The sequence below is a fragment of the Cicer arietinum genome, chromosome 1 (genome assembly GCF_000331145.2).
Source record: "Cicer arietinum cultivar CDC Frontier isolate Library 1 chromosome 1, Cicar.CDCFrontier_v2.0, whole genome shotgun sequence".
NCBI lineage: Eukaryota > Viridiplantae > Streptophyta > Magnoliopsida > Fabales > Fabaceae > Cicer > Cicer arietinum.
In genome coordinates, this window is record NC_021160.2 from 53,179,302 (window position 1) to 53,203,023 (window position 23,722).

General features: G+C 31.1%; 4 protein-coding genes and 1 pseudogene across 13 annotated transcripts; 4 read left to right on the forward strand and 1 right to left on the reverse strand.

The window, feature by feature from the left end:
* The first annotated feature begins 1,193 nt into the window (after window positions 1-1,193).
* Window positions 1,194-4,013, forward strand: LOC101507745 (uncharacterized). The gene is made up of 6 exons (XM_004486678.4): window positions 1,194-1,368; window positions 1,465-1,597; window positions 2,008-2,111; window positions 2,334-2,478; window positions 2,583-2,723; window positions 3,134-4,013. Exons 1-6 carry the CDS (start codon window positions 1,328-1,330, stop codon window positions 3,833-3,835), a joined length of 1,266 nt encoding a protein of 421 aa, XP_004486735.1. The 5' UTR covers window positions 1,194-1,327; the 3' UTR covers window positions 3,836-4,013.
* Window positions 4,014-6,328: 2,315 nt separating this feature from the next.
* Window positions 6,329-9,297, forward strand: LOC101507440 (uncharacterized). Its single transcript, XM_004486677.4, has 9 exons — window positions 6,329-6,567; window positions 6,761-6,856; window positions 6,938-7,017; window positions 7,246-7,348; window positions 7,872-7,922; window positions 8,175-8,328; window positions 8,565-8,703; window positions 8,800-8,905; window positions 9,014-9,297. Exons 1-9 carry the CDS (start codon window positions 6,423-6,425, stop codon window positions 9,178-9,180), a joined length of 1,041 nt encoding a protein of 346 aa, XP_004486734.1. The 5' UTR covers window positions 6,329-6,422; the 3' UTR covers window positions 9,181-9,297.
* Window positions 9,298-10,228: 931 nt separating this feature from the next.
* On the forward strand, window positions 10,229-14,315 carry LOC101506888 (protein ALTERED PHOSPHATE STARVATION RESPONSE 1-like). 3 transcript variants are annotated; one of them, XR_003471328.2, is made up of 6 exons: window positions 10,229-11,616; window positions 12,148-12,323; window positions 12,566-12,789; window positions 13,110-13,909; window positions 14,077-14,165; window positions 14,280-14,315. XR_003471328.2 is itself a non-coding variant. In XM_004486676.4 (5 exons), exons 1-4 carry the CDS (start codon window positions 10,554-10,556, stop codon window positions 13,906-13,908), a joined length of 2,262 nt encoding a protein of 753 aa, XP_004486733.1. In that variant the 5' UTR covers window positions 10,229-10,553; the 3' UTR covers window position 13,909; window positions 14,077-14,315. The 3 variants fall into 3 exon arrangements, 2 of the variants coding, with proteins under 2 accessions (XP_004486733.1, XP_004486732.1); XM_004486676.4 differs by having other exon boundaries at window positions 14,077-14,315; XM_004486675.4 differs by lacking the exons at window positions 14,077-14,165; window positions 14,280-14,315 and having other exon boundaries at window positions 13,110-14,067.
* An 814-nt stretch (window positions 14,316-15,129) lies between these two features.
* Window positions 15,130-17,076, reverse strand: LOC101506556 (ras-related protein RHN1-like; annotated as a pseudogene).
* Window positions 17,077-18,330: 1,254 nt separating this feature from the next.
* LOC101505811 (uncharacterized) lies at window positions 18,331-20,151 on the forward strand. Of its 8 annotated transcripts, none has more exons than XM_073367904.1 (3): window positions 18,331-19,150; window positions 19,371-19,454; window positions 19,895-20,151. In XM_073367904.1, exons 1-3 carry the CDS (start codon window positions 18,659-18,661, stop codon window positions 19,967-19,969), a joined length of 651 nt encoding a protein of 216 aa, XP_073224005.1. In that variant the 5' UTR covers window positions 18,331-18,658; the 3' UTR covers window positions 19,970-20,151. The 8 variants fall into 8 exon arrangements, with proteins under 8 accessions (XP_073224005.1, XP_073224007.1, XP_073224015.1 ...); XM_073367906.1 differs by having other exon boundaries at window positions 18,332-19,150; window positions 19,371-19,442; XM_073367914.1 differs by having other exon boundaries at window positions 18,334-19,150; window positions 19,885-20,151.
* The last annotated feature ends 3,571 nt before the right edge of the window (window positions 20,152-23,722 follow it).

Sequence of the window (23,722 nt, forward strand, 5' to 3'; positions counted from 1 at the left end):
TTATTACTTATTTTTAATTAAAATAATATATAATGTTTTTTTTAAAACATGTGATTTGATTTTGAAGTTTTTTCCAATAACAAACTGTTGGGTAATGGTTGTGCAATATTGTTTGCCGGCGGCACGTAAGTCGGAGTAAACACATTATTCATTCATAAATTTAATCATAATTTATAATATTTTGTTTACTGTTTCTGATTTGATTGCCAATTGTCATTGTCAAATTTCATAATCTGATTATGTGAGATCTTTTTTTTCTTTCCTAAAAAAATAAAAGGCAAAAAAAAAAAAAGTTATCAGAAACTTCGGGCAGTTTTTGATACTGCACATCATATTCTTGCTTCTAATGGTAAAACTAAAAATATGGAAGTTTTATATGGAAATATTTTACTTTTTTGTTTCACTTTAGCATGACTCTTGAAAAAGGCACTTAAAATGTAAATATTATAAAAGAAAAAGAATATTCTTCTCACATGAAAGGATAAGGATGTCAGAGTATATGTTTTGTAAAGTAAAAACGTAAATTGAAAGAAACCACCAAATCCTAATTTGCATTTTTAGAATTTAGCAGTATCTTTTTTTCCAACCGAATTTAGGAGTATTTTGATTATTAGTACTATTAGTAGAAAGCTCGAAATTTGCACTGCGAAAAATAAAATTCGTATCATCACTGATTCTTGGATTTTAAATATTTTATCCAATGAGATTAATTCTAATGAAAAAAAAAGGAAAACATTCCTATGTGTTCCCTAAATCAAAGGATTGTGTTTATTTATTTAATTATTTTCGTTTTTCTTCCCTGATTAACCGTCAAATTAAAACCGTTAAGAGTCTTAACACACACTACAAGTTGTAGCTGGCAGCAGCTGCACATATATATACACATGATTTATACTTTTTGGTTGCCTTAAGAAATCAAATACAGTTTTGTAGGAGTATATATATATTATTATTATATGATCTGTTTAAGAATTATGCATCTTTATGTGTCTGTGTTGAGGAACTTTTAGAAGTCTCTTTCATTTTGGTGGGAACCACGTGCTCTTCTCAATACACAAACACCACTCTTTCATTTCATTTTAAGTCTTTTTTTTCTTCTTCCGAATTTATAGATTCTTCCACTACCTTTTTATTCTCTTTTCTGTTCGAAAATATGTCACATGAATTATCACCTCTGCTTCTATATAGTTACCTCTTTATATAATATTCTCTCTTTCACATCCCATTTTCTAATCCTCCTCTCTAATTTTCCTTCTTGTTCATCAAGAAAAACCATCTTTCGCCTTCAATATTATAACATCAACATTTGGATTCTCTTGGTGTGAAAATGTTTGAAGGGTTATTGAAGCCCAAAAACTATTCAAAATGGTAATTAACACATAAACATTAGTTTTCATTATTTAATTTTTTATTTTATGAAACTGTTGTTTCTAATTCGTTTTTTTATTTGTTTTCTGGAAACAGCAAAACGTGCTTGAAATTAATAAAGATGAGGCTAGAGACGATAAGAAAGAAGAGAAACGCGGTGCAGAAATTTCTGAAGAAAGATATCGCCGATCTTCTTAGGAATACCCTTGATTACAATGCATATGGAAGGGTGCGTAATCTTTTTCTTCTAATTTTGGATCCTCATTTATCTCCACGCTTAATTCATTACTGGATATTTTCTTTATTTTTTTTTCTTAATTTGTTACTTTAATTTCGGATTGGATTGTAGTGTAAGGAATAATTGCTATTCTCCAATTATTTGTTATTTAAGATTTAAAATTAAAATTATCTCTAACAGATTCCTAGTGATCCAAATCTTGCATTGATATAGTTTAATTAATTTATTATTTATTTATGAACACGGCACCGTCTTGTGCATTGATACAAAAAGTATAATCTACACCGTATGTAAAGAATATACGTATTTGACTTATTATTATATTTTTCATGCATGAGGAGATTTATCTTTGTTATTATTTTTGTATAGTGAATTTGTATGCTATTTGCATTTGTAAACAGGCTGAAGGGCTTTTTGTGGAGCAAAATATGTCAGCATGCTATGAACTCATTGCAATGTTTGTTGGATGCATATCGGGTCACGTTCGAGACATTTGTAAACTCAAGTATGATTTTCTTTATTAATAATACCAATTGCATTTGCATATCGCAATTTAGAACTATAAAAATAATAAATCAAAACTAACATTACACAAACCATCCAAGAAATAGAGCTAAAACTAAGTTAATGACACTCGAAAGTTTATTTTATTAGTTAAACATATTGTTTAAGATTACTCTGCCACTGGTGTTTATCATGATGATAATGTTATAACCTTCTTGAATAGGGATTGCCCTGATGAATGCAAGGAAGCTATACCTTCATTGATATATGCTGCTGCAAGGTTTTCTGATCTGCCAGAACTACGTGACTTGAGAACTTTGTTTACAGAGAAATTTGGGAATTCTCTTGAACCTTACATAAGTAAAGAGGTAAATTAACCATTTATAGCTCTTCCTAATCCACATTTCATTACTATATAGATTATTTTATTTGTTTCCATGGCTTATTTACTTGAATAATTGCTTTTCATCAGTTTATTGAGAGATTGAGGCAAAATCCTCCTTCAAAAGAAATGAAGATCCAGCTGTTGCATGAATTAGCACAAGAGTTCTCAATAGAATGGGATAGAAAGGCTTTGGAGCAGAGACTTTATTCACCACCTTTGTTACATGAAGTAAGTTTCTTTCCCTTATATCATTGCTTTGTTTGCTATTTTAAGTATTTCAAACGTATTCAGCAGAAATATAAATCACATGTTTGGATAAAAAACTTAATAAAGCGTTTATGGCATAAACATTTATTGTAGAAGTATTCATAAGTTATTTCTATAACAATATATATAACAATGTCAAAAAAATTTATTTATATTAACTATAAACTATTTTGATAAACTATTATGAAGTTTATATAAGTTAGCTAAAAACAACATATAAATATAATATAAATATAATGTAAATCTCACAAACAATTTCACAAATGTTTATTCCTATCGTTGATTTCAAATAAGTCAATCTAAATGCATCAATAAAAAACATCTTTTACTATTAATGACTTAGTAATTGAAAGGAATGTTACTTTTTTCAGGAGAAGCCTAAACATGATCCACAAAATGATTATGGTAATGTGAAATGCCAAAAGAACAATGATGATGCCTGGTGGAGGGTGCAAACAAGCACTGACAATGAAACAACTACCACTGACAATTCATCCCAGGATGGTCCAAAGGCTTGTTCAGGTTCATTTGAAAATGTATATGAGGATGATGAAGCAGAAATAAATAAGCCCTTTTCATCTAAGGTTGTTCCACCTCCTTATGTCAAAGAAAATAAGGTTGAAAGCAATTTGAAGAAACCATCTGAAACTCCACAAGAAAAGCCAATACCAAGATCAGTGAGAAGGAGACCTCTCAAACCACCCCCTGAAGAAAACACAGTCAAAGATTTTTCTAAAGCTGGTGATGATGCAAAGCTAGATGAACTTTTAATGCATTACATTAAGAAACAATCTGTTCCTTATGAATCATCGGGCATAGAAATAAAATATGATCATAAGGTGGAAAATAGAAGGCATACAAAATCAAATTCAACTAGTATTGGTACTATATCATTGAGAGGAAAATCTCTTCCTCAAAGAAACACTAGTTCAATGGAAACCTTACAAGGGCATGGAAGAGCTACTTCCTTAGTACCTGAACTGTCGAGGACAACAACGAAGAATCATGTGCATCCTTGTCTGCCTGATTATGATGACTTGTCAGCTCGTCTAGCAGCTCTCAGAAGAACATAAAGATTGAGGAAACGGATCCTCTGACTTAGAGGTGGGATAGGCAGGGTGCCTTTCACCCACTTAGTGCCCTTGGATCAATTGAATGTTCTAGAAAGAGCCATGTGGCTCTAATTGTTTTTAAATTCAAAATATCAATGGAACTTCAAGAAAAAATTGCGATATAGCTTTTTTTAGTATCTTTGCAACTCTTCTGATGCAGAGATGCAGCTGTTGATGATGACACTGTAGTATCATATTGCCGTCATAAGAATTCTTTATTACAACGGCCATGCTGTTGTACCATTTACCGCCGATCTGACAGTCGGAAAGGTGAAGAAGAACTATAAAACTCTACAACGCCCATAAAAGTTGCTGTAACTAATTTTTGGCAAATAGTAAATACCGCTAATCGTGTTTGGCCAAGTAATTTCATTTCAATATATCTCACAAAATATGATTTTATTCATGACATTTTTGATAAAATTGTTTTTTTTTTTTAATTGTTTTGTGTTTAATAATACTACTCACATATCAGATCCACTCTTTTTTCTAAAATAAATTCTGAATGATATTTAAGTTTTTATAATTTTGAATCCATTTTTTTTTTTCACAATAAACTTTAAGCTATTGTTATAGTTCTATTCCTTTTAAGTATAAGACAAAGTTTTATCCAAATCCTATACTTTGATGTAGGAATTATATAGCTCATGATTGTAGTGTTTTAAGCTGCTTTTTGAAATAAATAATAATGTAAAAGATACGTGGCACTATTTTAGAGTATCGGATCGATTTGATCTGACGGACGAATTTTTTTGAATGATACTTACTAAAGTCAAACAATCCCCTAGAATGATACTTTTTTTGTTATTCTCAAATGTAATTCATTCTCATATATATAATTTTAAAAAAGATTTTACCATCAAGAATTTAAGGACTCTAAGTACTATATTTCTATGTTTGAATTTTGAAATTTAAATCAAGACACTGAATTGGATTTATAAATAACTAATATAATTACTATAAATAATTAATTAATATAATTACTTGTGTCGATATTTCAATTTAAATTTTGATGTAATATGATGATTATTAGCGACTATGGGAGTTATTGTTCTAACAAGAAAATAAAAAACATTTTAATAATACAATTCATTTATTTTAAGTTATATAAATTTTTTTAAATAATATATTTAATAATATGTTTATTTTGAAAAATTAGTTTTGATTTGTCAATGACATCAACAATTATTGAAAAGTATTTATTTTTTACGAATTTTGTGAATAATAAAATGTACAATCGTATAGAGAATACATGGTTGAATCATTTATATAATACCATATAGTGTTAACAATGAAAAAAATTATTGATTTGTAAGAAAAATATTAAATATTTTTAAAATATGAAATTTCGTAGAAGATAATTATATTTGTAGAAAGTTTTATGTATTTTGAATTTGTTTTATTATTATAACTATGTATTCTACTAGAATTAATAATGTTTTTTTTGTCTATATATATATATATATATATATACTTTATTGTCCTCGTAAGACTAAATTTCTAAATTACTAGTTTTTCTTAGTAAAAATTGAATTTAGTATTTTGACGTGAAAATCATATAACCATTTTGTAATTAGAAAAATATGAAATACATAATTATATCATTGATGCATGAAAATAAAGATGCAACAAATATTTTTCAAGTGATAAATATACAAAATATAAATATTTACTACTTATACTATAAAATATAAAATATATACTTATCACTAATAAATAAATAAATAAAAAATATTGTCACAAGATTCATTATTATATGATCATAAAGAATTAAAAAATTTATTTGAAATCTGAACCTGATACACACTATAAAATAACAATGATTAGTCACATAAATGTAATGGGCCGAAAGCCATATCAAAATCAATTCAGGAAGGGGTTCGAAAACATACATTAATTAATTTGAGTAAACAATTATTTTAATTTGGTATGCAAAATGGAGCATGCAGGTCCGTCGCCGGCAGAAGAAAACGAAGACGTACACGGCGGTGACGAGGAAGTGATGAGCGAAGTCCACTTGGGCTGCCCACCTGGATTCTCTGGCTCTCACATTTCCCGTTTCACTGTTTCCCTTCCACTAGGTAATAACTCTCTTCTTCCTCTTCTTCTTCTTCTTCTTCTACCTTCATTTACTTAATACTTTTTTATTTGTCATTTACTTCATACTTTATTCAACATTTTGTAATTAGAAAAATATGAAATACATAATTATATCATTGATGCATGAAAATAAAGATGCAACAAATATTTTTCAAGTGATAAATATACAAAATAAAAATATTAACTACTTATACTATAAAATATAAAATATATACTTATCACTAATAAATAAATAAATAAAAAATATTGTCACAAGATTCATTATTATATGATCATAAAGAATTAAAAAATTTATTTGAAATCTGAACCTGATACACACTATAAAATAACAATGATTAGTCACATAAATGTAATGGGCCGAAAGCCATATCAAAATCAATTCAGGAAGGGGTTCGAAAACATACATTAATTAATTTGAGTAAACAATTATTTTAATTTGGTATGCAAAATGGAGCATGCAGGTCCGTCGCCGGCAGAAGAAAACGAAGACGTACACGGCGGTGACGAGGAAGTGATGAGCGAAGTCCACTTGGGCTGCCCACCTGGATTCTCTGGCTCTCACATTTCCCGTTTCACTGTTTCCCTTCCACTAGGTAATAACTCTCTTCTTCCTCTTCTTCTTCTTCTTCTTCTACCTTCATTTACTTAATACTTTTTTATTTGTCATTTACTTCATACTTTATTCAATTTAATTCAATTTTCGTTTCGGGTGACGAATACGGAACTTAGACGCACATGATGTTACAAACATAAACTCTAAAGTATTATTGCATCCCTAATTTTTAGATGTTGCTCACAGCAAACACATTCACGATTCGGAAGATGAAACTCAGATTATAGAATTCGATCAAGATGGTGACCTTCTTCTACCTCGCCGCACCAGTAAGTTACAATTATACCCCTTTTCTTTTTTATTTGCTAAACATTTTCTCTAGATAATAATAACTCGGCTTATTGTTGAAGCAAATGCATCGTGTGATAATAGCTACTGTGTGAGAATCCAGCATAATATCACTTCTTCAATTCCTAATGTTGGCCTTCAGGTAATTCTCTAATCAATTTCTAATTACCTTTTTTGTTTTTTGTTTTCATTTTCCGAATGCCATTTTTATGCATCACTTTGTTATCTCGGCAGCACTTACCCTTCTGATCGAAGGCATGTCCCGCTGTCCAACACTGGCACATTGATTACATTTAATTAATTCAATTTCTAAAATTATTACCAGTTATGAATATTCATGCTTCAAAGTTTGTTACCCCCTTCATTTCAGGTTTGGAGAGCTGAACTGGTGTTATCTGATTTTATATTGCATAAAGCATTGTCTTCATCTGAATTTCATGGAGTAGTTGCATTAGAACTTGGCGCGGGAACTGGTACTTTGATAATCAATTAATCACTTTCCCTTTTTTTACTTCACTATTCTTGCTGTCATTTTTAAGACTCAGTGAAATTAGATAGCCTAAAAACTATAACTAGGAACTGGAACATCCTTAAAGAAGCTCTATTGGTTTGTTGACAGCCAATGACCACTTATAATTAACTAAACCAATTATGAGAATGAGATAATTAAAAATCCTTCATTCTGACTTATAATTAACTAACCAAATGATGGGATAGATAATTGCATTCATAAGCACAGACATGTTTACTGTAGAAATTTATCAGTACAGAAAAAAGTATTGTCATTTTAACAAAGGAGATTAGAAACAATTAACAATATGTTTTTTTTTTCAACTGCTGATTGTTTAATAAAACATTTGTGGCACTTCTCGAGATTAGTTTAATGATCCATGAAGAGGAATAATCGAATCTGTCGAATTGAAAGGATTTCACATTATTTATAAAGAAATATTTTTTGTGATGCTTATGATTTCACGTTTTCAACTATCTTGCTAGGCCTGGCTGGTTTGTTACTTGCACGTACTGCAAAGATAGTCTTCGTAACAGGTATGCTGTCTTCTTTTAATTGAGTTGTCATTCTTCCCAGTTCTATTATATCCTCAAAGTGGAAATTTATTTTTTCATTTAGCTTGAAAATGGGGATCATATTGCATAATTGTTGAGAATTACCTAGTTCAGTTCACATCGGTTGATAGACTTGACTGATTCATGTTTTCAAGGAGCTCCATTTAATTGTCATTTTACGTGTTCTTTTAAGTTTGATGGTTTATTGGAAGGCTGATACTTATTATATGCCAGACCATGGGAATGAAATACTTGACAACTGTGTGAAGAATGTTCAGCTTAATCTTGCATTATTGAATGATTCGGCCACAATTTATGTACGTGACCTTGATTGGTTTGATTCCTGGCCTCCCAAAGCAAGAATAGGAGAAGCTCCTTGCACGCAAAGGTAAAAGTTCATTATTTTGTTGAAAAGTTGCCAAGAAATTATTGCTTTTTTCTTTTTCTTTTGGGGTTGGGATTGAGTTTATACTTTATAACTTGAAAAAGCAATGTTGGTATATGTCATGTGTTTTGCAATCTTTTTCCTCTAGATCATAATTTCCTTGGATGGGCACAGCTACTTTATCTTTTTAAAAGTAAATACCTGGTCCACATCACAAAACACTTTATGGTGTCATTCAGGTATTCTTTTACTTCAAGAGAAATTGAACTTGTAGAAAATGCTTCTTTGTTGCTGGCTGCTGATGTTATTTATAGTGATGACCTGACTGATGCATTCTTCAATACCTTAGAGAGATTAATGTCAACAGGTTCAACTAAGGTAAATATTAACTTGGTGTTGGTGTTAAATGCTACATGACTATCTGGTTTTGAGTTCGAAACATCTCAAATATTGACTTGGTCCATCTATTTGTAGGTGTTATACATGGCACTGGAGAAGCGCTACAACTTCAGTCTTTCTGACCTTGATGTCATTGCAAATGGATATTCACATTTTTGCAGCTATCTTAGGGACGAGGATGGTAAGCTCCCATAAGCACATAGTGTAGTCAAGAAAAATGTGTTATTAGTGATTTAATTTCACTTAATTATTCATTATAGAAAGCTTGACGTAACATAACTTATCGCAGCAATTGAAAGCTTTGTGTCTGCAAGCACACCTAATTTTGCGGGCAAGCGGATGGACATCTCTCAAATTCCACAATATGTTAGAGAATATGAAAGAACACATGATGTTGAGATTTGGCAGATCAAATACTGTGGACCAAAACATGAAACCTCAGTTACCCCGGAATAAAAGTTTGAAGTTTAATTTAATTTAATTTAATTTTTGCAAAAGAGGGTGAAGTTGAATTCTGTTAACAATGTTATTTATTTTACTCAATGTTATTATTATATGATTAGTTAAAGTATACTTAGCCTCCCACTATCAAGATTTAATTTTCAACACACATCGATTAGGATTATTTCATTTGCATAGCATTATTACTAGAGCCTCTTGACAATTTTTTAATTTGAATTTGTTTTATAAATGAATGTTAATAGTTAATAATTAATTAGGGGAAAAAATTGTCAGTGTTACATATCATAGTAAGCTAAGCGGCTCTTTGACAAATACTGATACAACGGAAACTGGCAAAATCTTAAATCACCTGCTCGAGTAGATTTAAGTGTATTTAAGGTTGAGATTAAAGTTTTGTGTAAGTTATTTATTTTATTTATTTTTATAATTTTAGCACAGTATTATTTTCATGCACAAAAAGCAAAGTAATATTTGTATCTATATAACATTTTTCTTTCCGACAGATTTATTCGGATACTATTACTAATTATGTAGTCAAGAGAAATTTCTAAAAAAGGCTACTTATGAGAAAATTATACAAATACAAAATACAATTTTTTTTTTCAAAAAAGGCTGCTTGTAATCTTTCTCCCTATTCAAATTCTAATAATAGTTTTTCTTAAAAAAATTAATTAAATATTGTAAATTTGGTAAACAAAAAATCTATATCCGTATCTTCAAGAAAGATTTGGTTTAATTTTCGACCATTAGCAAACTGAATACTAAAAAATAAAAACAGAAAATATCAAAAAAATATCACGATTATTTTTAAACTAACAAACAATATTTAATAAAAGATATTTAGGTATAATTATACTGATACAGTGATACTGCATGATTTTAAAACACTTGTCAACGACATCAACAGTTAAAGACACAAAATTGACAGGGCTTGTCAAGAAGAAGGGGATTTATTTATTCATTATTATTATTATGAACTTAATCAGCCTGATATTTTGTTTAGAGGCTTGATATTGCAAATCCCCTTTAATTAATTTACTGGTCCATCACTATTCTAGTATTCGCTAATCCCCAAGTTATCGTCTTAGCACGCTAAACACAGTACTACCAGTAGTTCCCAAAATAATAAAAGAAAAAGAAAATAGCAACAATTCTTCTCTCTTTGTACAATTCTTCATCTGACTTTTTCTCTGCAATTTCTCCCATCTTTTTTGCTCTTCTCCCAAACTCATCATATCGACATTATTACCATAATTAATTATTAAAAAAAACGCCATCATCACAGTAATAATTCTCCAAAATATCGGTTTCTGTTTATATTAATCAATTTGCGTAACAACACAGTAAGTGTGAGTGAGTGAGTGAAGATGGGTTGCAACCAATCAAAGATCGAAAACGAAGAAGCAGTTGCACGCTGCAAAGAACGAAAGCGTTTCATGAAAGAGGCCGTTTCCACCCGTAACGCCTTCGCCGCCGCTCACTCCGCCTACACCACCTCCCTCAAAAACACCGGCGCTGCCCTCGGTGATTTCGCACACGGCGAAGTTCAGAATCCTCAATTCACAACCACCACCGCCGATAATTCCTACATAGCAACGCTGCCTCAAAAACCCTTCGAGATCCCTCTCCCTCCGCCTCCTCTACCAGATTTCTCTCCTCTTCAACGATCCACCAGCATGCCCGAAATCAGCAAAATTAAGCCCGATCCCAGGCCCAAGCCCATGCCTAAGCCCATTCTCGAGGAAGATGAAGAAGAGAGAGAGCTAGAGAATGAAGGTTCTTTGAGAAAAAGAAGAACAAACAGAAACACAGGTGGTGTTGGTGGGGGTGTGAATAGTAATAGAAGGTTGGAGGATGAAGAACAAGCTCCACCACCTATGCCACCTCCTCCGGCGAAACAACCACCACCGGAGAATGATCCTGTCAGTAATCACCATCACCATTCTATGTCGAATCCGCAGCAAAGTTCTGCTTGGGAGTATTTTTTTCCACCCATGGAGAACGTTGCAGGGACGAGTTTGAATGAGGAAGCTGAAGAAGAAGATACACTCAATAAGATGAAGAATATTGCAAGGCCTAATAGGGTTGGTGTTGTGGAAGAAGTTGTTGCAACTCAAAGGGTTGTTGATGTTGAGGTTCCCTTGCCTAAGCATGATCTTGATCATGAGCATGAGCCTATCCCTGAGCATGAGGAAATGGTGGAGTCGCCCATGACATCACCGTCATCGGGTATTAAGGTGAACCAGATGCCGGTTACGCCTCCCCCTATGGAGGCAAAGAGGATTGTGAAGCACAATAATGTTAATTTGTTGCAGATATTTGCTGATCTTGATGACCATTTTCTTAAGGCTTCTGAGAGTGCTCATGAGGTTTCAAAGTTGCTTGAGGCTACACGATTGCACTATCACTCCAATTTTGCTGACAATAGAGGTAATGTTAATGTAGTGTACTGCAGTTTACACCTTGATAGCTTTATTTCTATATGTGGATTATTGAAATTTTAATGTTAATTCCTTTTCCATTGTTTCTCTAACCGCATCAATCTTGAGATCATCACACATTACTGCATAGTTGCTTGGCGTGATAATGTTGTTGATTATACATAATAGTCTGTGTATCAGTTTTATGTAATTTTATATTTTCATAAAAGTGACTAGTTTTCTTTGTATGTATTGACTTGTTTGGTTTTGGCATATAAGGAGAAGACATGAACATGCCCTTGTTATTAGGGTGGATAAAATAGAGGATAGTTCTATAGTTAAGATCAAAGGAACTATTACAAAAAACCATAAAGAACGATTTAGATTTAAATGATTTTTCGTTAGACATGATTTATGATATGGCGTTTTTGTGTCATTTAGTTTATTTAGTTTTACTCTCCTAGAGTCCTAGTGATGAAAGGTTTTTGTTGTTTGTTCAGTATATGTTTCATTTGTTTTCTGTATTTTCTTCTTCTTGCAGGACACATTGATCACTCTGCAAGGGTCATGCGAGTTATCACTTGGAATAGATCCTTTAAAGGAATACCTAATTTGGATGATGGGAAGGATGATTATGACTCAGACGAGCATGAAACTCATGCTACCATCTTGGACAAGTTGTTAGCTTGGGAAAAGAAACTTTATGATGAAGTTAAGGTTAGTTGACTGAGCCAAACCAAATGTTAGGCAATGAGAGTTTTACACGTCCATAGTTTATATTCCAATAAGAATGTGTACAAATGCTAAGTTTAGTTTCTATTTCTGTGTGCCTATCGTTTATCTACTGCTTTATCTTTGCTTAATTTTTGGTTAAACATGCAGCCATGTGTGTGTGTGTATGTCTGTATGTGTTTTTTCTTGTCCTTTTCTGAATTTTTCCTCTTAATATAATGTTATAGGCTGGTGAACTAATGAAATTTGAGTACCAAAGAAAAGTTGCCACACTAAACAAGCTGAAGAAGAGAGGTAATAACTCTGAAGCATTGGAGAAAGCAAAAGCAGTTGTCAGTCATTTGCATACAAGATATATTGTAGATATGCAATCATTGGATTCAACAGTCTCAGAGATTAACCGATTACGTGATGAACAATTGCATCCAAGACTTGTTCAGCTTGTTGATGAGTGAGTTATAATGTAGAAATTATTTTTTATTTTTTATAATTACAGATGGCTCTTGTAGTTATAGCCTTGAATGTGTGTTCTTTTTTTACTTTTCCCCCACATCTTTCAAATGCTCCTTCATTCAAGTCTTCAGTAATGTTTGCCTCATGACATACTTGTATTAACTCTATTTGATTGAAAGTGAGTTGCATGGTTATTGCTGGAACTCTGTTTATCTCGCAATACCATCAATACTTCAGTCCAGATCTGTCTGAATGCACAAACACACAAGAACAATAATTTCTCTGCTAGTTTTGATCGGCTCTTTCTATGGACTGCAGGATGGCCACTATGTGGAAAAAAATGCTATCTCACCATGAGAAGCAATCGGAGACTGTGACATTGCTGAAATCGTTGGACCCTTCCCAATCTCCTAAGCAGACAAGTGAACACCATCACGAGCGAACATATCAGCTATTGGTTGTTGTGCAACAGTGGCATTCACAATTTGAGAAACTAGTCAACAATCAAAAGGGATACATAAAGTCCCTAAACAATTGGTTAAAATTAAATCTTATCCCTATTGAGAGCAATTTGAAGGAGAAAGTCTCTTCACCTCCAAGAGTTAGAAGTCCACCTGTACAAGGTCTTCTCCATGCATGGCATGACCGTCTAGAGAAACTTCCCGATGAACTTGCTAGGACAGCTATAGGAAACTTTGCTGCGGTATTAGATACTATTTTCAATCAGCAAGATGAAGAGATGATTAAGAAGAGAAAATGTGAAGATTCTCGAAAGGAGCTTGCCCGCAAAACTAGGCAATTTGATGATTGGTATCACAAGTATATGCAAAGGAAAACACCGGAGGAGTTTGATCCAGATAAGGCAGAAGATCCTAATGCTCCCGATGAAGTTGTCACCGAGAAGCAGATTTTGGTTGAACAAGTGAGGAAGAGGTTGGAAGCGGAGGAAGCAGACTATGAAAAGCAATGCCTCCAAGTGAGGCAAAAAACTTTGGGAAGTCTAAAAAATCGCATGCCAGAGCTCTTCAGGGCTATGTGTGATTTTTCTCTTGAATGTTCTAAAATGTACATCGAATTATGCTCGATAGCGCAGCACCTAGGGCAGAACTCATCCTGAGGTGATTTGTGTATTTTTTTTAATGCCTATTTTTTCGGGGGTAAATTATTTTTTTTCTGGGATATATTTTGTGATATTACTCTTGAAATCTCCTGATTGAGGATAAGTCCTGAAGATAAGGTATGATATTGTTAAATAAACTATATTTGAATTTTGATATGATTTCAGGGCATGAAAATTGAATGGATTGATGACGCCCTTGTTCTAAATTGTACATGTTCCATATCATAAGCTCTGTGCCGGGCTTTTGACCTTCGGTAATATCGATATCACATTTGTAATTAATGCAGACCTCCTGAAACCATTTGAACAAGCTGAATACTGGCTTATTGAAACGACTTGATTAATGATTTATATTTGTTTATAAACAGTTATGCTTATAGCTGGGAAATTTTGATTTTGTCCAATTACTTTGTTCATCTACCTCCTCAAGTAATCTTTGTGGTCATATGGAGGGAGCAAGACACCCTTTTCCACCCCTCTTGACTCTAGTATTGAGGTGGAGTTTAAAGAAAATATTCACCAGCAAAGAGAACATAATTTAGTGCAATCTCATTCTTCGCCGCCAATTATTATGGCCTGGAGACATCTTCATCAGCCATGCTCATTATTTTACTGGGGCAGTTTGAAGATATCCATGCTAGAATGATTGTCAAGGATTTCAGTATAGAAAGTAAATTTTGATTGATGAAATCAAATGAAAGTAAACTTGGTTATGAAAGAATTGTCCTCTTACAACTTAAAATCTTAACTGGTCTTTCCAGTTCCCATGTCTCCACTAATTAAGTACCAACAAGAAGACATGTTATTTATAGTGATGACTTGACATGCAATTTTCAGTAACGTGGAAATGTGGTAAGCTTCAACAATGTATTAACTTGGTTTCAACGATGAGATAGAAGTGTCATCTCACACTATTGAAAATGAGATAGAAAAAAGCATGTCCACTTTAAGCTTCGATGGTGGGAGATCACACTACTCACTGTCATGTGAAAAGTTCATGCGACAGGGTGGTAAAAACTTAATATTTTTAGTCTCAACCTTCTAATTATTTGAGAAAAGCGTTTTAGTAATTTATAGTTTTGTCAAAATATAATATGATTGGGTCAATAATTGTTCTAGTTAAAGTTAAAACTTTTATCTTGTTGATCAATTCGTTCTTAACTGAATATAACTATTTAATTTGTGGTAAAAACTCAACTGAAAATAAAATAAGATGTATTAAAAACTAATCCAGAAGCATTTCATTGCATGTGAATTTATTTACAAAGAAAGGAGACACACAGTTTGATGGAAAACTATAATATAGCCAAAAGAAAAAGGAAAAACTGTGAACAAGACTCCATATCAGAAATAAAATACAAAGGGAAACATTGTAGTTCTTCAGAGATCAATGTCATTATATTTGAATATCACGTTGAGCAACAAAAGAACTTTCTCCCATGATCTTGTTTTTCGTTTTTTAAATTTATTCCAATAGGCTTTGGTGGAAAAGCTTTTGCTAGTCTCCTTGCTGCATTTATCAGACAAAAACAAGTACAACAACCACTTAATACACATGCTTTATTTCCATGAGAATTTCATGGTTAAGTTCTATTAGTAAAATAGTATTGAAATCTGGTCTATGAATTTTCATATAATTTCTACTCCATACCAAACTGACTATTATAGTAGAATAATTAATGAATAAGTTAAAGTGAACACTAAATCACAAAATAAGCCACATACCAATTTCATAGAAAAGTTCATTGATGTTCTCAGCAGTCTTAGCAGATGTTTCCATGTAAAACATTCCATTCTCTTGAGCAAATTGCTCTCCTTCCTGCATTAGTATAATTTACTCAAACAACTTATATTATAAGGAAAAATAGAAGGTAAGAGGTGGAATAAATTGTATATTCATATAGTACAAAAATGACAGAAAAATTAGTTGAGAGTTGACCCAGAAAAAAAACAATACTACCTCAGTTCCAACCTCTCTCTTTGGCTCCAAGTCAGATTTGTTTGCTACCAATGCCATCACCATCTTTTGATTTCCTACAAGTGGTTATGGTTTCATTCTAGTCAAAATACATAAGCATTAAAAATAAACTCCTATGAAAGTTAGATACAAAACATGTTACCAATGCAAATGGACTTGGGAATTAAACCCCAAACTATATAGTATCAACACATGTTGGTAATGAAATTGTTTATTTCCTGTGTTTGAAGTATTACCATGTCTTTGTAATTCCTGAACCCATTTTTTGGCTCTAACAAATGTATCCTGAAATAGAAATTAGGATCATATTAGTCATAGAGAAAAAGGACTCTGTACTATCAAGGTAAACCATTGATTTTGTTATCTTACCACACAATTGTTACAACCGTTATAAAATAACTATTGAATCAATGGCTCATGTTGGTTGTCAGTGTAAGTGCATGCTCATTAAACTTTTAGTTATAAACATTTTCAAAATTAACAATATGAATTTTCTTACAATGCTAGAGATATCATAAACAACAATTGCTGCTGCAGCACCACGGTAGTACATAGGAGCCAAACTATGATATCTTTCTTGTCCTGCTGTGTCCCATATGTCAAACTTCACTGTTGCTTCAGATAATGATAATATTTGTGTGAAAAAAGCAGCTCCTATGGTTGGTTCCTATACATGTTTAGATTAATATCAAGATTACTAAACTTTGTGACAATAATATAATAAGAATAAAGAAATTAAATAGCTTTCATTTAATGATATAAATGAAATGAAAGTAAACCTGGTTTTGAAAGAATTGGCCTTTTACAAATCTTAATGCTAAACTAGTCTTTCCTGTTCCCATGTCTCCAAGAAGTACCTACAACAAGATCCATATAATTAAATTCTATGAATTTGTAACTATGATTCTAAATCATAATAAACACATTTTTAGATGAAACTTTTAAGTTTTAACAAAGTAGTGGCAATAAGGTAAGACATACCCACCAGCTTGGCTTGAATGATCTTATTCCCTGGTCTTGTCATACCAATAAGTTGAAAAAGATTTTGTAGAAATTTAGAAAAAGATGAAATTGTTGAAATGAAAGAGAGAACTGTGTAGATCAAAGAAACTGCCAGCTAGCTGCATTTATCATTGTGAACATGCAAAATAATAAGGTAAGAGACTGGTGGTTTTGACTAGCATTGACTGGTAGTTAGTCAAACGTAATTTGGTCTGCTTTTTGGTGTTCTTGTCCATTATAGTCCCTCACGGCTTAAATATAAGAAAAAAAAAATTATATATTTGATATAAATTTGGACTATATACTTAAACTTTATTATTTATTGCTTATATTTAAATTCGAAGAAAGTACTGTACCGAGTATTCTAGTAAGCAATATCAAAATTATTGTTATAAGGAAATAAAATAATAAAAAAAAAAGTTCAAAATCCACATATATGTATTCTATGAGTTTAAGTTTCATATAACTAGTTGAACAAAAAATGCAAACTCATTTGGTAGCTTCAACCATGCATGTATCCTTTTCAAAATGTAGTTTGATTGACAGCGATTTAGAGGTCCTAATTCTATTTCAACTGAACTTGATTCATTCATTGATGAGTTATAAAAGTTACATATTATATATACATTGATCTCGTAGTAGGAACTAACTACTAGCTAATCAAATGTTCAATGAATTTAATAACAATTCAAAAACATAGATAACTAATCGTGTAAATGTGAACCATCCAATATAATCTGTTCATATATATATAAGGGAAGGTGGGTGTAATTTTCCATCAAATACGGGTGATCTTTGTTTGTAGGGATAGGCAAAATTGACTTTCAATTTTACAAATTGATAAATATATTTTTTAAATTTGCAAAGCGTTGATAAAAAAAAAATTATTTATTAACTTTTGTCGGTAGAGCTGGATTCTATAGTGTTAGATGAACATGTGGATTATATATACATCAATAGCACGTCCCTCAAATCTTATGTTATGTTAAATTTATGCATCTCATATCAATTCGTACTCAACATTCCAATACCTTAAATAATTTTTATTTATAACTTATTATATTATATAGTATATCAAATAAAAAAATAATTAAATTGAGAAGTTTTCATGGATTCATTTTACAACTCACAAAATTTAGAAATTATTTTAAACAATGCTTACCATTTTGATTGATATATATATTAAGTGTAAGTAAAGAAATTTTATATTGAATGAAAAAATAGATATTAACACTATATAAATATGAAATTAATCTATTACCATAACGTTTTAAAATTAAGATATAGTGTCCAAAACTTGTGCGATTATTTTTGAGTCAATGTGATTTACCATTATTTATTAAACTCTCTCTTGACCTCAACGGTGCTGTTAGCCGGTGGATGTGATGATTGATTTTTCATTTTTATATTATACTTTATCTCTCTTTGGATTCCTTTTCTCTTATCTCCAACATCCGGTGTATTCAAATAAGAAATATGAGCTCCAAATAATTTCTTGCACCCGAAAAATATTTTGAAAACGACAAATACTTGTACTTGAAGCACAAGCGAAGTTGAAGACTTGATAAGAAATTAATCGAAAGAACAAGAAGAAAAGACAAATCAAACTATACACACACCAAATAGGAAACACAACCACAATTTCCTATTGTCTCTTCAGTAGGTATCATCTTTAATGTTATATGTTCATGCTTAGAAGATATACTAGCAAATTAAAATCACATTATTATCCACAACGTTGAAACTCTTAAAGTAAAAAAAAAAGCCATGAAAATCTCAAAAGATACATGTTACGCCTACACACATCTCCTATGGCCATGCCAACCTCGTAACGATCAAAACCATATAGTTTTCTCCAAACGTTTTCAAGTCACGTGCACGGTGAGCCTCCTTCTCTTATTCACCAGCGCGTACATTTTCTGGCCGTCGGATCCGTATCTCAAGATCGTGCGGTTGAAACTGAAGCGGATTAAGGTGCATCGCGTGCCGCACATCACCGTAGACATATCCATGCTCCTCACGCTGAGCGTGCAAAATGCTGACGTGTATTCGATGGACTTTGGAGCGGTTGACGTGGCGGTTTCCTATAGGGGGAAGCCACTGGGGCACGTGAGGTCGGAGAATGGGCACGTGAGGGCAATGGGATCCTCTTTTGTAGACGCTGATGCGGAATTTGCTGGCATTGGTGTGCTGCCTGAGATAGTCTTCTTGCTTGAGGACCTTGCTAAGGGTACGGTACCCTTTGATACGGTTAGCCAGGTTAGGGGTCAAATGGGAATTCTCTTCTTTCATTTTCCCATTAAGGTAATTTCCTATAATTAAAATTATTAATAATTCATTAATCTTGTCGTTGAATTTCGTCCATGCCCTCGTTGGTAATATTTAGTATTGCTGGATTAATAATAAGAAAAAGAAGTTAATAAATATGCATAGCTTATTTATGGCTTATGTTGCTAATATGATAATATCCCAATAACAGGCAAAATTATCATGCGAAGTTTTGGTCAGTACAATCAACCAGACAATTGTTCGTCAACATTGTCTTCACGAGGTAAACCTTAAGGTAGAGAACTTATATTTAAATACAAAATTCCACAACTAATACTGTATGTGTATAGTGTTGATATAAAAATACAATGTCTTTTTTTTCTTCTTATTTTAATATTTATATTATATACATTGATTTTTATATGGTGACTATTTTTTTATGTCAAGTTTTGTATACAGATATCATTTTATGACAATCCCTTGTGAATACAGTTGTGTGGGATTGTCATACAGTTTGTTTGAAATTTACTTCTTTAATTTTTATTTTTTTTATAAGCACGATTACTTCTTTAAAAAAATGATGTAAAATTATTAACTATAGATAAAAAATTTACACTTTTGATAATTTTATTATTTGATTTTTGTATGTGTATGTGCTTCTAAATTTGTTAATAAATGCATTTATATAAATATTATACATGACTTTGTTTATGATTTTACATTAGTGATGAACAGAAGAGCAAGTCAAAACTGAAGAAGAGTCAGAAGATGTTAGTCCCTTTGTATATATGTAACCACTCATTCAAATAGCCAAATGCTTGGGTCAAAATTATGAGCATTATTGTGACAATGGGTAAAGATTAAGTCGTGTAAAATTATGCTTACATCTAGTATCCTTAAGCCCGCTAGGGATTTGGAACAGAACACATTTCATATTTTGTAACAAAGTAGTTAGAATCAATTAAAATTCCAAATACTTTTTTAATTACCAATTTACCATCCAATATCCTTTACAAAAGCACATAACCTACACCAAATTATCTCCTTACGTACAAATTTTTTATTGTTACTCTGTTTGTCCTATAACGAGTGATCAATTTGATGATTTCTCGTATTAAAAAAAATTATAAATGAAAAAGAGAATACAAATATGTAGTATTAGTTAAATGATAGAATTGAAGAAAAAAAATGCACTTAAAGTCAAAATGATATTTTATTTTGAGATATTTTTACATAAATTAATTATTCATCTTAGGACGGAGAGAATAACAAGTACTATAGTCCTCAATATTGTGAGGCTATAGGTTTGCGGAGTGGAGAGAAGTCATTGTTGATTTTTATATATAAATTGTGTTTTTCATCTATAATTGGTGAGATTTATTCTTATAACGCGATGAATGTATGCATTGTTGGAATCAAGTTGGTTTTACATTTATAGTTTTGATGTTAACAAGAGTATTTTATGAAAACAATATATTTGACTTCAAAAGAGTATGAAAGAATATTTAAGTTTTTGAAAAAAATCGAAAATAAGATTTGATTCAAATTTATAATTGAAGAAAATCTAAAATAAAAATTTAATTCAAATTTATAATTGAAGAAAATCTAAAATAAGATTTGATTCAAATTTATAATTGATGAAAATCTAAAATAAGATTTGATTCATATTTATAATTGAAAAAAAAAAACTTTGACCAAGTTGAAAAGAATGATCAAAATTTAAAGAATATTTTATCAACATATATTTGATTAAGATTTGAAGAATATTTTATGTGAAGAATATACAAAGTCAATCTACACAAAATAGGAACATAATCAATATGAAGAATTTACAAACTCAACCTGAACAAGATACAATTCAGAATTAAACAATGACTAAATTGAAGCATAAATTTTCACTAAAAATAGACATCAATGCTAAAGGAGAAAAACATTGAAAAACATAAAAGAGTAGAAGAACTCAAGCTCAAAGTTCTCAATTCATCTTAGAGTTCAAAGAGAGAAACACTTGTTCAGGTTAGAAATATTTTCTCAATGTTCTTTTCTTAGAGTGTGAGAGTTTTTATTATTATCAGTTTTGTTATAAGCAACTACTCAAATTCCAATTTTTTCAACCCGATAGTGGTTTAGTTCCTTCTTCAATCTAGGGTTGTTAGGTAGTTAGAAGAAGACTTGATTTGTAGGGTCAAAGTGGTTAGTTCATCAAAAGTCTGAGGTTGTTTTGGGAAGACTAACTTGGAGGGTCAGATACTTTGTAATTCAAGGTATTTGAATTAGTAGATTTAAAAGTTGAGAAGATGTTTTCAAGTTAGTGGTGAACCAAGATAAATCTACGTGTCAAATTATTTATACTTTCATTGTTTGCTATATCTGAATCTGATTGTTTTTACTCTAAGGAAGTCACCAAAACCAAATTACTTTTTTATTTATTTATTTATAAATTATTAAAAAATTGTCAACTTTTGACAAACACAATTCAACTCATCTTCTCGTGTTTGCACCTTCATGTGCCATTAGACTTGTTGTGTGCCCCAAATTGATAGGTTCATGATACTGTATAAAAATTTTATATTTAATTTAATTTACTTTTACAAAATCAATTTAAAATAAGAAATATCTCTTTTATAAAAAAAATTTATATCTTCTTTAATATATACGAGACATGTGTTTATCTCAATAAAATACACTCTCTTAGAGTTAGTCATGGCGGATGAAATTGCATTCCTCAAAAAAATTATTTTATTATTTCTCAAAATAAATTTTCTTTTATTACTACTTCCTCTCATTATATATATATATATATATATATATATATATATATATATATATGAAGAAAAACAAAAATTACAAAGACTAATGAGATTCTTTTTATTTGGTCTTAGACCTGTGAGATTCTTTTAATGTGAGAGTTTTAGAAGAAAAAAAAATTCTAAAATAACAATTGTATTTCTAAAAAAACAAAATTAGGACATTTAAGCAATAAATACACTTTAAAACTTGTATCTTTTCTTATTTTTGGATCAAATAATTTCTTATATAAAAGATCAGAGGTAGGATTGCATCTTCTCTATATGACAATAATTTATTCCAATCATCTCTTGTCAAAATAAAATAAACATATACTTAAAAAAAATAAAAATACATAATATTTTCCGAGAACTAGTAACCAAGACATCTAAGATTCTAAATCATGCCAAATTGAACCCTTGCATAATTGAAAAGGGCAAACTATGGATGGAACAGATTTAAATTTAGGTCTTCAATAGTAAGCCTATACATCAACCAGTGTTGCTCTTCCACTTAGGATAAAAGAAATAAAAAATATTCTCAAATTGCCACTTATTTCCTGAATTGTCTATTGTTTTGGACTTTCTAAGAACTAGAAACGAAAAAACATAATCTTTAAAAATATATTGCATATAACATTATGACTTCCATGCCAAAACCATGTTTATTCTATAGTTTTTTCAAAATAGTTCAATGCTTTTCTCCAATGTAACCCACTTCACAAAAGTGTGTGACTTATACAGTTTCATAAATTGAAATTTCAATGTTGCAATTGCAAGATTATACTTTATAGAATTATTATTCGGTAGTATTTCTTTTTTTATTTTGTTCAAATAGTGTTAGTGCATGCACTTGAGTGAAACACCATAACAAGACAACCGTTTTATTTTATGTTCTCAAGTTTATTTGTTCTGTTCTGTTCTGTATACTATGAACCTTGAAATTTGGCACTTTGAAGTGAGAATTTGTAACAGACCCTTTGGTGACAATGCCAATAAGCTTGAGAAAGTTTTGGAGGAAGATTAAGAGAGCTAAGAGGAAGTTTTTCAGTTCTTCATCACCACCTATAGTTCATGGCCAATACGACCTTCTATCCTATTCTCAGAACTTCGATGATGGCTATTTCATCGATCCCGATAGCGTTTCTCGGTCATTCTCCGCTCGATTTGCAGCCCCCTCCATGATTTTATACAACAATGATAACACCAACATGATGTAATGTTTTTTTCAGTTCTTTTGGCTCAGCTATTTTAATCTCTTTGTCTAATACTATCTTATTAGAAAAATGTTCTTTCATTACTTTTGATCGAGAATAATGTAAATTTTATGAACTTAGATGTTTCTACTTCGTTGTAATTATAGTTATTTTACTCTTCAAATTTTCTTTATATGGTATAGTTAAAGATGATCGACATTTTTTTCTTAAGATTGGTACACGGCCAACTATTGTAATTTTATAAGACCATCGTGACTCAATCCTTATGTAATTGCGTTTAACTCAATGAAATTATTTTTAGACCATCATGACTCAACTCTTATAAATGTCTAATCTTGCATAAGGTCTAGTGGGACCGTACAAATACCTTGAAAGTGATGTTGTTCAAGTGGCTAAAAATCAAATGATATGTTTACCCTAACAAAGGAAAATGTGAAGAATATAATTTTCAAATATTATTAAGATTAAAAAAAAATCACATCATCAACAAATCACAATCAATTATATGTATGACTTTAGAAAGTAATTTTAATTAAAGTCAGATGTTTGTAATCATCTAC

Coding starts and splice junctions, on each gene's coding strand:
- LOC101507440 (XM_004486677.4), top strand. CDS start 6,423: ATGGAGCATGCAGGTCCGTCGCCGGCAGAAGAAAACGAAGACGTACAC. Junction 7,923..8,174: donor AAAGATAGTCTTCGTAACAG/GTATGCTGTCTT, acceptor ATTATATGCCAG/ACCATGGGAATGAAATACTT. Junction 8,906..9,013: donor CTATCTTAGGGACGAGGATG/GTAAGCTCCCAT, acceptor AACTTATCGCAG/CAATTGAAAGCTTTGTGTCT.
- LOC101505811 (XM_004486672.4), top strand. CDS start 18,659: ATGAAAATCTCAAAAGATACATGTTACGCCTACACACATCTCCTATGG. Junction 19,196..19,370: donor TCTTTCATTTTCCCATTAAG/GTAATTTCCTAT, acceptor TCCCAATAACAG/GCAAAATTATCATGCGAAGT. Junction 19,455..19,894: donor TTCACGAGGTAAACCTTAAG/GTAGAGAACTTA, acceptor AGTGATGAACAG/AAGAGCAAGTCAAAACTGAA.
- LOC101507745 (XM_004486678.4), top strand. CDS start 1,328: ATGTTTGAAGGGTTATTGAAGCCCAAAAACTATTCAAAATG. Junction 1,369..1,464: donor CCCAAAAACTATTCAAAATG/GTAATTAACACA, acceptor TTCTGGAAACAG/CAAAACGTGCTTGAAATTAA. Junction 2,479..2,582: donor AACCTTACATAAGTAAAGAG/GTAAATTAACCA, acceptor GCTTTTCATCAG/TTTATTGAGAGATTGAGGCA.
- LOC101506888 (XM_004486676.4), top strand. CDS start 10,554: ATGGGTTGCAACCAATCAAAGATCGAAAACGAAGAAGCAGTTGCACGC. Junction 11,617..12,147: donor CAATTTTGCTGACAATAGAG/GTAATGTTAATG, acceptor TTCTTCTTGCAG/GACACATTGATCACTCTGCA. Junction 12,790..13,109: donor CTTGTTCAGCTTGTTGATGA/GTGAGTTATAAT, acceptor TATGGACTGCAG/GATGGCCACTATGTGGAAAA.